This window comes from Zootoca vivipara, chromosome 2 (assembly GCF_965207765.1).
Source record: "Zootoca vivipara chromosome 2, rZooViv2.hap1.1, whole genome shotgun sequence".
NCBI lineage: Eukaryota > Metazoa > Chordata > Lepidosauria > Squamata > Lacertidae > Zootoca > Zootoca vivipara.
This window is the reverse complement of record NC_142584.1, coordinates 92,148,340-92,164,021: the sequence shown is the minus strand read 5'-3', so window position 1 is coordinate 92,164,021 and position 15,682 is coordinate 92,148,340. Positions and strand designations below refer to the sequence as shown.

General features: G+C 40.1%; 1 protein-coding gene across 1 annotated transcript in view; it reads right to left on the bottom strand.

Moving 5' to 3' along the window:
• The window catches only part of CNTN3 (contactin 3), a 181,673-nt gene that overhangs the window by 130,070 nt on the left and 35,921 nt on the right, over positions 1 to 15,682 (bottom strand). Inside the window, exon 2 of the mRNA XM_035106611.3 lies at positions 4,412 to 4,546. Within this exon, the coding sequence (XP_034962502.2) occupies positions 4,412 to 4,466 (55 nt within the window). The 5' untranslated portion in view covers positions 4,467 to 4,546. The remainder of the gene's footprint in view (positions 1 to 4,411; positions 4,547 to 15,682) is intronic.

Genomic DNA, 15,682 nt, shown 5'->3' with positions numbered 1-15,682 from the left:
CAAGAGAGAAGAGTGCTGGTGTGCTCAGGTCCTGCTTGCATGCTTCCCACAAGCATCTAGCTGGCCACTGTAAGAACAGGATGCTGGACTAGATGGGCCACTGGCCTGCTCCAGCAGGTTGTTATGGATGTTCTTATATTCTTAGTTTGATCCAATTTAGACCAAATTTTAGATGAGCCGTTTTGATTCAGACGTAGGGAAGGTTCTCCCATCACTGTGTGTCAGAGGCTATGATTAAGAGCTAGTGATGCAGTGTGAGCATAATGTAGAATATGCTTTAAATCCCTGTTATGATAGTGTGCACTGACTCCCAAGAACCGGATCAGGTGGCTGTATTCACAGTTTAATTCAATCTTGAGACTGAAGCTTAGTTTTCTGCCTTTCCTACTTTTAAATATAGAAATATAGGATAGAAATGATTTAAGGTAAATACCAAATAATGAATCACACCAAAGGATTCATACAGCAATGTTACAATGGCTAAGTACAATGGGAAAACCAGACTTGAGGAAAACTAGTCTAGTATTTGGTCCATGTCTATAAGGACTCAGCTACATTGGCAAAGAAAAAAATGCTTTATATGTCTTATACAGTATATGCATTATAACATTGTGACACCAGATGGTGCCGTGGAGTTCTGTTTTTGCCAACCCGATTTCTCATACAAAGTTTACAACGCGTTTAACTGGAACACTTCTTTGATGTGTCTAGATCCGGACTAGGTTCAATATTAGAAAGAATCACCTTTGTAAGCAAATGCTGCTCACCGAAAGAGTCCCTGACATAAGGCTCTTTCAATACATGTTCAGAAACAGAAGCAATAGCTTAAACCTAACTGTCACTAAAAAAACTTGCAGAGAAAAGCTTACATTCAAACATGATGGAACAGATACCATGAAATGCACCATAGTCAAACTTCCAGCACAGCTAGAATGTCTTTCTCATATAAAAGCTCAGAGCTGTATCAGGTTCTCTCTCACAGCTTTCCAAGCAGTTCCCTCCTTCCTACATCTCAAGGGGCTTTCCCACTTATAGAAAATTGAGAAGCGTTGCCTTTTCTTTTACCCTTTGCACTTTCAAGATGTTTATAATCTCACTCATAGCCTTCAAAATCCTTTGGGGACAAGAACTGTTATGAGAACAGTTAGAACAAACAGACAGAGCAAATTAGTGGCTAAACAATGTGTGGAAGTGTATGAGTAAGTTCTCGTTTTGCCCTTGTCACTACAGAGAAGCACTTAGGCTTGCTGAAGCTCCCAGGTGTAAATACTTGCAACAACTATAGCCCTTCCCTTCATTTTGCTCATTCAGTGAATGAAGCCACAGACAAAATCAGGAATTCCAACACCTCTCAAAGGCAAGTACTGTATAGCAATTCCGTAGTTAGGCAAAGCAGGGAACCTGAATGGCATCAGTAAAGGTGCAAGTATAGCAAGCAACTCTCTATCAAACTGGGGGTGAAAGGTGAGTGAAAGTCTGCTCACACAATGTTGGAGAACCACCCATAGGGATGAAATAAGCCACCCCAAATCAATAAGTCTTTAAGCAGAGGCTTGACAGGCATATGTCAGGAATGCTTTGATGGTGTTTCCTGCTCAGCAGGGGGTTGGACTGGATGGCCCTTGTGGTCTCTTCCAACTCTACGATTCTATGATTCTATGATTCTAAACCATTGGTTCATCTAGCTCAGTACTGTTCACACCAACCAGGAGTGACTCTCCAGGGTTTCAGGCAGCTGTCTTTCCCAGTTCTACCTGGAAATGTCTGTGACGAACCTCGCTTCTCTATTACTAACAGTGTGCTGAAGGAATTCAGTTGAGGATCACACAAACCCTTATTCCTTCTTTCTCCCAAATAAACTCCCTGTTTATTTATGGGTTTGCTAGTACATAGAGTACAATTCCAGCTTTCCAAATAACGTGGCTCTGTATCCTTAAAAACTCTAGGCAAATTTTACAGGAACAATCTTGTGCCCTCAGTAAGGTTTCCCTCTCAACTCAGGTTCACCTCAGCAGCTGTTTGCCTCAGCACTCTAGCTACTTCAAGGCACTGTATCCCTTCACTTGCCTCCCCTGTGCATGACTTTGAGATGCAAACTATCCACCTGCTCCTCAGGCTTAGTTTTATCTCCACTCTTCAGTCACCACCCTTTTGAGTTTAGATACGTTGCTGGAACAAGGAGGAACATCCAATTTGACACAACATAGATGAAAGCTTTATTTAACTGGAGAACATGTATATTTCTTTATGATTTCATTTGTTTAAACTCTTAGTTCATAGTATTCGATTAATCCATAAAACCAGTACATTTGATTAATCCAAGTATCCAACTAAAACCTCCCCATTTTCCCACTATATCTCTCTCACTCCCTCGTCCCTCTTCTTCCCTCTCAACTGTCATTAACTGCCGTTCCCTCCTTATAGAATGTCCATAACCCCACCCCCATAATCATGTGCTGTCACTCAAGGTTGGAGATGTATTAACCCTTTTTCATACAGGTGGAAACCAAAATATTTCCTACTAGGGTAAGTTCATCACAATGTCAAGGACTGAACCTGGAACCCTTCACAAGCAAAGCATGTGCTCTACTGTCCTCGTATTTAGATATCACCAACTTCATGTTGATGAAGTGTTTGCTATTGAAAACCTCAAGTCCCATGACTTGATGGATGTGGACACTGAGGCATTGCAGCATGAGTTCAAACAGAGCTCAGAGCCCCCAGTGACAACAATGGCTTGGTGCATCTTGGTGTTAACCAGAAGGGTGGTGGTTCGAGCCAAACCAGGGGTTGTTGTGAGCATTGCAGGGGGTTGGACTAGATGACTCTTCCAACTCTACAATTCTATGATTATATGAACTGTTGGAATTGAGCTGCTTTTTATAAGCACTGTACATCATCTCCATCTATTTTAAGTGGTTGCAGGATTGTTGTCCTTCATATGAATGAAGTGTATATATGTGTCCTTTCATAACTTGAGTTCAGCTTGCAAAGTCCAAGAAGGCATATTTCATCTTCCTTCACTGTACGATGCACAGTAGTTTAGTGCACACAAGGCAGTGTTTGTAACAGCTCTGTATGGTTTTGTTTTTAATACCTTTGTTATTTGTTGAAGACCTCATGCAATGTTAAACAAATCATCTGGAGACAGCTTTCTAAGACCTTCTTAATGAAATTCAGTGGTTCCTTACTAGCAACAGAGAAGGAATCTGTTTTAATTGTATTTATACGTGGTATTTGGTGGTTTCAACCTGATCAACCTTTGCTTACTTCAGTCCACTTCTTCCATTGAGCACTGTCTTATATCTGAGCCTTTTTCTTACATGATTCCCATCCACCCCCAAAAGCAAACAATATGCAAAATTATATGCAAAGATATGGTTAATACATGTGATAGAGTCAAACTCCACGTGGCACTGTATTTCTGCTGAATAGTTTTATATTATAGATACACAACTTTTATAAACAGTGATATGCATTGTACTGGTTTATGTGCTGATTAAATTACCGTAGGAAACTTGAGAATGTATATGTAATATGATTGGGGGTGAGCAGGGGAGGGGCACCCTGCTTCCCTTTGGGTGGGTCTCCCTCATGAATCTTGGCAAGCTGATGTCTGTACAAAAGCTCAGCTGGATAGGGTTGCTGCTGGGCCACAGCACCCCAGGTTGCCTATGGGGCTTATCAGATTGACCTATATTAGTGGACCTGGCAACTGGGCAGGACTGGAACATCAGCCAACTGTAGTGCTGCTCAATGCCACACTACTCTTACTGTTCCAAAACCAAAATAAAGTTGTTCCTTGAGTGGATTATTGCTTCTAGACCCTGCACCCTGAGTGCACTAAATTCCACCCAACTCCTTATTCTTTTTAGAAACATCGTACCATCAATTTCAACAGTGAAGGATGCTCCAGTTTTGCTCATGGTGAAGAATTCTCAAAATGGATAGATCGAGCCACCACTGAGCTGTGCAGAAATAATTTTGTCATGCTGAATGCCTTTGCCAAACTTTTAAACAATTTTGTTGCTGCTGTACCACTTGGGTATTTATGCTGATTTGTCTGCTTGTTTGCATTGGATGTGATATTTTAAATATACATTCTTATTTATTCAGTATATCGGTGTTCATTTTAATGCATGCATCTAGGTTTATCACCACCACATATTTTTCTTTGTGACTTTTAGGGAATGGCCCTCCTTCTTTTGAATGTCAGTGTTTGCAAGCTGCATGTAATAACCAACACAGGAAAATGAAGTTGTTTTTATACCCCATTAATGTTCCAACTTTATAATGCACTTATTTTTAATGGACTGAGAAGTTTAGCTTTACTGTTGCAACATTTTATTTCGAAAGGAATGATTCAGTTGCAGCTCTAATTTAGAAATTATAGATAAACATATATCCTCACCTCCAAGGCAGCCAACAAAGAAAAGCAGGAACATCTGTTTCCATAGTAACAACATCTTCAGCTGCCAAAAGTTAGAAGTTCTTGTCCAGCCTCAAATGAACAGTACACTTAGGTCTTCCACACAGAACCTTTAATCTGTTAAAACAACATGAATACACAAATAATTTAATTATAGGATTCACCACATGAAAAGCAAGTTACCTGTCAAATGAACTTTTTAATGGAAGGAAGATTGACGCTCCCTCATGGCCATAAAAAAATTATTCACTCAGGCTCGGTAAAAAACTATACTTAGAATTAGAGAATTACACACTGTGCCAGCTAGCAATCAAGTAATCTTATTTCTTTGGGAGTACTGTTTTTGCTGTAGTTTCAATAAGCAGAGTTGGTGTGTTCCAAAATCTACTTTATCTTGCCGATGTCAAAGGACCATCAGAGAGGAGACTCATCTTAAATGTGGGAAATGGGGAAATGGTAGACATAGATGTTATTCTAGGCAGTTCCAACTGGACTCAAAGGAAGTTCAAACAGAACCCAAAGATGCATGCAGAAGGTATCAGGTTCAATCCCTGGAATCCCCCAGGTTGGTCTGGGAACATAGCTGCCAAGTTATCCCTTTTTTTAAGGGATTTTCCATTATGCTGAATAGGCTTCCTCGCGAGAAAAGGGAAAACTTGGCAGCTATGTCTAGGAAGGTCCCCTGCCTGAAAGACTGGAAAGCCTTTGCCAGTCAATGTGTCAATGTAGGCAGTAACTGAGCTAGATGGATTAATGCCTCCAACTTAGTATAAGGTTATTTCCTATGATCCTAACATACTATTCTATTAATTACTATAACTGCACTGGAATTCCAGTGACCTGGATAGCACCTCTGACTACAAGAGGAAAATAATCTAGATGTGTATGCAAATTCATTCTCAAATTTAGAAAAATAAATAAATGAATTATTGCCATAAAGCAATACTCTCAAGCACAGCAATGGTTCAGTCAAACAAATACCAGAATTTTAAAGTGCACACACTAATCCCATCAACAGACCTACTCAAGCTTTCTTAAACCTTAGACCAAACTCCACAGAGAAATCACATGCTTTACAAGTACAGCTCCTCACAGATAATAGTCACAGGCACATGGTAGATTTCCTCTGTGTTCATAGGGATTTGTGGGGTTTTATTTGCTTGATTTGCTTCTTCTTTCCTCTCCTCGGCCATTTTGAAATGTACCTCACCTTTGCTCCATCCAGCCCCTAACAGATGAAAGCATATTTCCTATTTCTGCACCAGCGTGAACCATCAATGGTATTACTAAATTCTGCCTGGTGACACAATCATGGATATACAATAAAGATCATATGAAAGGCAGCCAGGAAATTAGTCTTCCTCCTGGTACTTATGCAGCTCAGCATTATAAGAATTATCTTCATTTGGAAATCGAAACAGGTTGTTTATATATATATATATCGGTGTGTGTGTGTGTGTGTGTGAGTGTGTGTGTGTGTGTGAGTGTGTGTACACACACACACACACACACTAATGTTGCTATGTTAGCCCAACAAATCTCCACGAACCTTAGTGCTTGGGTACTGTACAGAGGCTGGATTAAATGATTAGGTTGATTCAAAGAAACAACTATGTTAAAAACCAGTTGTGGTAATTGCAGTGTTCTGTAAGTACTGGCTAATGTGTCTAATATATTTGACACTTCCATGACTTTGGTTGCATTACAAAAAGTACCAATATGAGATTTTAAATATGTATGTATGTATGTATGTATGTATGTATGTATGTATGTATGTATGTATTGGATGTCTGTGGGCTGAAGACAAATAAATGTGTGGACTGTTAAGTCCCAACAGTTCTCACTGCCTTTCACATCTTTTAATCCACTACAACCACTGATGCTTTCATGCACTGGAAATCTCAACAGTCATATAAACTTCTCAGTGAAAGTCATTAAACAAAGGGGAAAGCCACATCCAGGGTAAAATGCAGAGAGCATTGATAGTGTTAAATGAACTCAAATGTTGGGGTTTAAAAGGGGTGCTTGTGAACATTTGCTAAGGCTTTAAGGCAGCACTCCCCTGATGCATAATTCTTGCATCTTATCTTAGAAAAAGAACCACAATGTGAATTTGAGTTGGAGTATTAATAATCTTGCCATTTAAACTCAGTCAGGTACAGTACTTTTGCTTTTTTTAAAAAAACAAAACTGCAGAGCTTGTATTGCTGTTCCATTTGTATAACAGAGTCTGCTCTATAATACCTCAGAGGGGAACAAAAATTTCATCATTATTCAATTACTCGTTGAAGAAACAGCAGTATTATCACCATGACACAGAGGTCGCAAGTGCATCAAGAGATTAAATTACAAAAGTAATGAAAAATTATGTTTCCAATTATATTCTGGCATGATTATTCAGCTCGTGAAAATATAGGTGTTTGCCTCAGACTATTCATTGATACTTTTCAAAATTTCAAAGTGAAATATATTTCATATATTATATAAACCAGATTACCAGCTTTTAAAATGCAGAAAATAAATGTCTTGGGATTCTCCCCAAGCATTTGTTTCAACGTCAAATTGTAAAGCAATTACACAATATATGTTAAGACATTTACTAAAATTTACACAGGTTGCAATCTTTAACCAATATCTGAATACTCCTTCAGATGCTTTGAAATGCACTGTCATCCACAGTCTCACCCAAAAAACTGAAATTATTTTATATATTTATTTCTAAGATCAATGTCCTGAATGCTACCCGATAGCAGCTTACAAAAGTCATTAATACATACATACAGTGAAATAACCAAATTATTGACACACCATCAGGATTACCCATTAGGTTGGACATAGACATTAAATTTGATCCTTAGAATTGTACCCAAACTCTAAAACTACAGAAGTAGGGATTTTTCTTTCTGCGTCTCACTTCATTCTTAGGCAACTCACTTAGTGGGCCAACACTCTGACTCCAAAACTACAGCTGATGGCAAATATGCATAGATGGTCTATAAGTTTACATTTAAATGCAGAGTTTTCATTCATTCATTTAGTTAATAAAATTTATACACCCCTTGATTGCAAAAAAACCCCTCAAAGCAGTTTACAAAAGATAAAACAGTAACATCAAGAAAAAATACAACCATATTAGAAAACATGCAAAAGTTATGCTACTAAAACAGAATCTCAACTTTCTAAGCATCTGGGTAGGCTTGTCTAAACAGGAATGTTTTTAGCAGGTGCCGGATAGTACAGTGAAGGCATCTGCTTGATCTCAACAGGCAGAGTGTTCTAAAGTGCAGGTGCTGCCACACTAAATGATTGAGTTCTTACAAAAATGGAACGGGTATAATGTGGCATCTGAACAACTGCCAATTCTGCTGTTCTAAGCAGTTGAGTGATTTTACTTTCTTGGGCCCCTTGATCACTGCAGATGGTGACAGCAGTCATGAAATGAAAAGACGCCTGCTTCTTGGAAGAAAAGCAATGACAAACCTAGACAGCATCTTAAAAAGCAGGGACATCCCCTTGCCAACAAAGGTCCGTATAGTTAAAGCTATGGTTTTCCCAGTAGTGATGTATGGAAGTGAGAGCTGGACCATAAAGAAGGCTTATCGCCAAAGAATTGATGCTTTTGAATTATGGTACTGGAGAAGACTCTTGAGAGTCCCATGGACTGCAAGAAGATCAAACCTATCCATTCTTAAGGAAATCAGCCCTGAGTGCTCACTGGAAGGACAGATCGTGAAGCTGAGGCTCCAATACTTTGGCCACCTCATGAGAAGAGAAGACTCCCTGGAAAAGACCGTGATGTTGGGAAAGATTGAGGGCACAAGGAGAAGGGGATGACAGAGGATGAGATGGTTGAACAGTGTTCTCGAAGCTACTAACTTGAGTTTGACTAAACTGCGGAAGGCAGTGGAAGACAGGAGTGCCTGGCGTGCTCTGGTCCATGGGGTCACGAAGAGTCGGACACGACTAAACGACTAAACAACAACAAGCAGTTGAGTGGGCACATTTAGGGTAAGGCAATCTTAAGGGTAAACTTGTAGGTTCATTAGGACTTAAATAACAAAACAAAACAAATAAACTGGAAACTGATGTGGAAATATGGAAAACTGAACTTAGGAAAACTGGACTTAATAGTGGTGGGAAGAAACTGAGAAAAAGCAATAGCTTCAGTTACAGAGCAAAACCGACGAAGTATTTAAGAAGAGCCCCATATTTGACTCATTACAGTATTCCCACCTGAAGGCTACCAGAGAATGTATTTCCATGTCAATGCTATACCTAAGTAGGAATGGCAGCAGCTGGCAAACCAGCCAAAAGGTCTTCTGAGGCACTAAGGCACCTGGGCCAAAATCAGTAGCACCAAATCTCATACCTGATCTGTCTGGTGCAACACTATCTAGAACAGGCTGAACACCAGTTTCCTGGACATGAAAACTAGGTACGAACAGTGCCTCCATCTCATCCATTTATCAGTCTTCAAGCAGTCCATTGCCAATTCCAAACACTGATTCAGCACCCACATAGCCTCACCTGACTCGGATAATGAAGAGAATAGAGTTCAGCGTCATCAGTACACCAATGGTACTTGTTCTACAAATTCTCAAGTGAACTCACTCAAAAGCTTCACTGAAATCAGTAGAGGGGAACCTCAAACCCTGCTAGCAACCAGAACTCTCCGCATGTCACACACCTAATCTCAAGTATTATAGCCTGGCTGTATGCCTCTTTCTGGATGAAGGACAGAGTAGGGTATGCGAGTGTGTGTAGTCTGCCATACAAAGCTAAAGTATGCATTCCTTGCTCCACCCACTTTTGTTTCTGGCCCCACCCACCACTGGCATGTCGTCCTTGGAAGATCACCCAGAAGAGAATGAGGCTGAAAAAGGTTCCTTAGCCTGACAGAGATGTTAGAAAGCATAGGAGTTAAAACAGAACCTAGATGGATGCCATCGTACGGGTAGTATGGGGTTGAGCAGAACCCATCAGTGGTATGTTCTTTAACCAACTCTGCAAACCCACAATATCTTCATGCCTTCTTCCTCCTAGAAACAGATCTTTCTGCAAATCATATTGCAAACTTCCCATCTTGATCTCTTGATCTTGACAAGAAGAGAGGTTTTTTTTATCGGTTCCACTAAAAATTATAAACAATTCTAACATATTATACTTTTAATATTATATGCATATAATATTACAAGTCAAAGGCTTGGAAACGATGCCTTATGAGGAACGGCTTAGGGAGCTGGGTATTTTTAGCATGGAGAAGAGAAGGTTAAGGGGTGATATGATAGCCATGTTCAAATATATACAGTAAAAGGATGTCATATAGAGGAGGGAGAAAGGTTGTTTTCTGCTGCTCCAGAGAAGCAGACACGGAGCAATGGATTCAAACTACAAGAAAGAAAGACTCCGGGATCGGAGTTAAGCAGCAGTGGAAGAAGATTGGAAGAAATTTAAAATTTATTTAAAGAATAAGCATATAATAGATTAGAATCAGTGGATGTGAGGGAGATACAAAGAGGTTGTAGATAATACAATGGTGTGAAATAAGTAGTGTTAGAAGATAATGATAATTTAATTAAGAAGTAAGATATAGATAAGAGTGTAAAAGGATAAGATGTAAAAGATAGAGAAATAAGGTAATATTAAAGTAATAATTAGAGTTTATATAAGATTTAGAGTTTACTAAGGATGACATGTAAAGAATCGCAGAAGGAGGTGGAATGAGGAAGTCAATAGATTAGAAATAAGGGTTATAAATTAGAATTTTTGTTTTTGTATTTTTTGTACTTTGTATTTTTTGTACTTTGTATTTTCGTGTTTTGTATTTTTGTATGTTTTTGTTTAATAAATACATTTTTTTAAAAAAAACTACAAGAAAGAAGAGTCCACCTAAACATTAGGAAGAACTTCCTGACAGTAAGAGCTGTTCGGCAGTGGAATTTGCTGCCAAGGAGTGTGGTGGAGTCTCCTTCTTTGGAGGTCTTTAAGCAGAGGCTTGACAGCCATATGTCAGGAATGCTTTGATGGTGTTTCCTGCTTGGCAGGGGGTTGGACTGGATGGCCCATGTGGTCTCTTCCAACTCTATGATTCTATGAAGGTTTCTGTTTTGTCTAGACATTATTATAGAACTGTCAAGACAAAACCTCTTCAATCCTCCATGGGATTTATCCTATAACATTATTGTCCAGCTATTATTCTGGCACTGTCCTTGAGGGAGAACATTATCTGTCTTTTCTCTTTCATTTTTTCTTTCTTTTTACAAATAGTAGTAGTGGCAGAACTGAGGTTTACATGTTACTTCTGGGTACTTTTGCCCATAGAGACCCAAAGTTCAATATGCTTGGATAAATCTCTCTTGTGCTCTCATCCTCTTTCCTAATCCATCTTCCTTCTCTTCTAATGCCTCTTTGAGCAGACAGCATTGCAATTTCTTTTGAAATTGGTATTTTCAATAGCTAGATGACATCTGCACTCTGACATATATATTTTAGACATGGCCATTGTTTAAATAAGTATTTTAAAGGAGCCTGGAGCTTTTAACACAATGGATGATGCAGCCCATTTTAAAGTTAACAAGAAAAAAAAGTATACACATTTAAAGTGCAATCCCTAACCATGTCTACTCAGAAGTCTTACTCAACAGGGGGGGAAAGGTGCAGAAAACAACCACCAGTATTAACAAAGAATTGGAGAAGCCCATCAGTGAAGGATATAATAGAATGTATGTGCAATGTGGAGAAAATAGAGAAAGGGAGAATTTATTGTGCCTCTCTTTTAATGTGAGAAACAATGAAGCCAAGTGGTAGAAGACTCTTGATAGACAAGAGGAAGTACTTCTTCATACAGTTCATAATGTGAGTCTTCAGAAGATGAGGCATTGATTTTATAAGGGGGGTAGACAAATTCATGGATAATACGCCTGAAGAAGGCTATTATATCCATGTACTTCCTGTGAGATTCCTATAGGCTTCAGGCTAGCCATCATGGGAAACATGGTGCTTTACAGGACAGGCATTTGGTCTAACATAACAGGGGGACAAGATGGTTGGACAGTATTCTCAAAGCTACCAACATGAGTTTGACCAAACTGCGGGTGGCAGTGGAAGACAGGAGTGCCTGGCGTGCTCTGGTCCATGGGGTCACGAAGAGTCAGACACAACTAAACGACTAAACAACAACAGGGGGACACGGGTGGCACTGTGGGTTAAATCACATTGCCTAGGGCTTGCTGATCAGAAGGTCGGCGGTTCGAATCCCCACGACGGGGTGAGCTCCCATTGCTCGGTCCCAGCTCCTGCCAACCTAGCAGTTCGAAAGCACATCAAAGTGCAAGTAGATAAATAGGTACTGCTACAGCCAGGGCCGTCTTAAATGCCCCTGCCGCTGTGGTGCGCCGGATCTCTCCGGCGCCCTCCCACCCCATTTCCCAGCGCGGTGGGCGGGTGGGCGCAGCGGCGGGGGGGCGGGCAGGCACAGCGCGATCTCTCTGGCGCCCTCCCGCCCCGTTTCCCAGCGCAGTGGGCAGGTGGGCGCTGCGCGCAGCGCGGCTCCCACAGCCGCAGCTGCGCGGCGGACCGGCGGATCGGCCGGCCAGTGGGCGGGCGCAGCTCGCGGCGCCTTTCTGGCGAGCCGGCGCCATGGTGCCCTGCGCCACCGGGGGTCTACCTAGAGCCGGGCCTGGCTACAGCAGGAAGGTAAACGATGTTTCTGTGCACTGCTCTGGTTCACCAGAAGCGGCTTTGTCATGCTGGTCACATGACCTGGAAGCTGTACCTGGAAGCTCCCTCGGCCAATAACGCGAGATGAGCGCCACAACCTTGGAGTCGGTCATGACTGGACCTAATGGTCAGGGGTCCCTTTACCTTTTTAACAGGTCTTCTACTATGTTCTTAAACTGCACCTTCGCCAAAAAATATCAAAAATACAAGAGCCAATAACCTTCTTTGCATACATCCCCCCCCAAAAGAGATTAAAAATGGATACAGGAAGGAAGGAAGGAAGGAAGGAAGGAAGGAAGGAAGGAAGGAAGGAAGGAAGGAAGGAAGGAAGGAAGGAAGGAAGTTCACATTTCACAGATGGGGCCAAGTCCGAAAGGCCTATGATAACTCACAATATGCCAAATTTCTCTGAGATGAACGAAGGCAATAATATAAAAATACAAAACACACAAGTCTTGAAAATGTCCACTCGTTTGGAAGGGTATGGTAATAATTGTCACCAATATCTAATCAACGTATTTGTGGGCAGGATGTGCTGTTAATGTTTTAAAGTTTGGTGGGCTTATTGGCAAGGCTGAAGACACACAGATCTGGACCCATAAGCCCCCACTTTCCGCTCCTTGTTCTCTTGTGACAACAAACTTTTTTAGGAGCAAAGGAAGCTGCCATATAACAAGTCAGGCGATTGGTCCATGTAGCTTGATACTGCTGATTGGCAGTAGCTCCCCAGGGGTTTCAGGCAGGAGTCTCCCAAAGTTCTCCCAAGAGATGCTACGTATTCAACCTGGGGCTTTTTGCATGCACTCCTACTGAGCCAAAGAGAAGCCAGGTATGCAGAATTTTGGATGGATGGCTCTTGCAAAAACTACAGGCACCACTCCCTTACTTTTTTATTTGTAAAGGAAGTCTAAAAATACAACAGACTAGAAATTATTAAAAACAACAACAATCTGCCTGAAGCATAGGAAAACCCCTACAGCTGAGTTGGAAGCACTACAGGGACATACCACTATTTTCAGCCTTTGTCTTAATTAGAGGTGCAATCGGAAATGGAATGATCTTCACTGTGAAGCCTCTGACAGACTTGCTTTGTCTTCATCTCGAAAAGGTTATCATCATAATTAAGTCTGGATTATGAAACCCAAATTACTGATTCCACACTGAAAGTCAAAATCCACAATTACCAGCGAAATCATGCTCATGTAATTACCAATTACACTATCTTTGCAAATTGTTTCATTTCACTCACAACAACAGGTATTTCTGCACCATCCTGCTAATCACCAAGACACAAAAATGTCTTTTCTTATCTTGAGAAACCCAGCTACTTGAGACTCTTTTACTGTTTAAATAACTATTTCTGCTAAATTAATTTGTACTCACATAACGGCTTGGATTTTAATCATCTATACTATTTTCTGTTTATAGAGACGTTCATGACTTGTTTTATGATTACATGCTAAGACGATCCACAAGCTCTCCTATTTACACATATATTTCCAAGACATTTGCAGCATCATTTCATTTTTATTTCCCTTTCATTTCAGCCACTAAATGAACTCTTCCTCAAAATTACTGGTGACTTCCTTGAACGTTAATATGCTTGCTTTTGCCCAAGAGTTTATAAAACCATAATATATATATATAACATATAATTGCCACTATATGGGATTTGGCATACCAATTTTAGACTGCATTCCATATACAGCAGAAATTTAAATGATGTTACATTTTCCAGTCACCCCAGTGATAATTTTTTTATTTTTTTATTGTTGTTGTCATTTGGTATTTTAGAACAAAACTAACTGCAGTCTAAAAAGTTTGTAAAGTTTATGTTGCTTCACTCCCCTTTACCGTAAATACCAAGTTGTTTCATTACACTCATAGCCCATATTATTGTTAAACTTCAAAATGATTTTTAGATGTCTGTGGCTTTCATTTTTTAAAAAAAGTACAGGATGGGATTAAATCAAATTTTACTCAAAGTAGGTGCATTGACATTAATGAGCACAGCTAAGTCAGTCCCATTTATTTCAAGGGTATACTCTAAGTAAAACACAGTTGAATACCACCCAAAGTTATGAATTATCATGATAGTATTCCATGAATACTCAGAAACAAGGCAGCAAGATTTGCAAATAAGGCCTGTGGTTTGAGGACTGTGCCTTTATACATATTTTGGGTCTATGGAGGAACTAGTTGCAAGCCACTTTATTAGGCAAATAAGTGCTGTGTTCTTTGGGTTCAGTCCTGTAGTGTTGTGTTAACTGTCTTGGAGGATCTCATTAAAGATGGAGGATCTTGTTTAAGATGGAAAGGTGTACAAGTATTTTAATTAAGAAATACTTCCCCATAATTGCCACTATATGGGATTTGGCATACCAATTTTAGACTGCAAATAAGCTTTTATGTATTTATTAAAAACATGTGCCTCCCACCTCAAAAGAGGCACTGAAGTTGGCCTATTTTGTTTATATAAAAACAACAAGAAAGAACCAATATTGTTCTTTAGTTTATACGAACAACAAACTTACAAGAATCAACAAGTAGGAACCAGGTGATAAACTAAAAGAAACCAATAAACTACAAGAAACCAATAGAAAGAGAAGACCAGCAAAAAGATCCAAATCTGGCCAAACACTATCTGAACAACAGGCCAAACACCTACCAGGGCCAAAAAGTTTGTCATGGAATATACACCGGCTGAAATTCCATTTTCTACTTATCTTTTGATATTTCCTCCTGTAAAAGAGATCCATGACGTAGAGCAGGCATCCCCAAACTTCGGCCCTCCAGATGTTTTGGACTACAATTCCCATCATCCCTGACCACTGGTCCTGTTAGCGAGGGATCATGGGAGTTGTAGGCCAAAACATCTGGAGGGCCACAGTTTGGGTGTGCCTGACCTAGAGCATGGAAGGCAGGTTAAGAGTATATGGGTAAAAACTGCAGGAGAAGGAAACAACAGTGCATAGCTGCCAAGTTTTCCCTTTTCTCGCGAGGAAGCCTATTCAGCATAAGGGAAAATCCCTTAAAAAAAGGGATAACTTGGCAGCTATGCAACAGTGACTTTATTGTGGGTGCTATAGGCCTCCAAGAAAGACAGAAGATTTTGATTATGTTTTTCCTAGAGCAAATTACCAAACTTTCAAAGAGAGATATAGCAGTCATGGGAAGCTTCAGCTACCCCCATATCTGCGGAAACTCAAACTCTGCCAAGATTGCAAGGTCCAACCAATTCCTCCATTGCCTCGCTAATAATTTCATTTCCCAGAAGATGGAAGAAGCAACAAGAGGGTCGTTAACACTACCAAATCTGCAAAGTAAAAGGAAATACATATTGAAAAGTAGTGCTGCTTTCCTGTGCTTTTAAAGCACATAATCTATGATGGTATTATACAATTAACTAACAGATCTTCTGGGAAATGGACCTTACAAAAGTGTTCTCCTGTTGTCCAAGTTCACTTTGACTAGAACAGTAATGCTTTCTTTTCTTTGCATAAACCCATTATGAGAAAAGTTGAGAATGCCTGG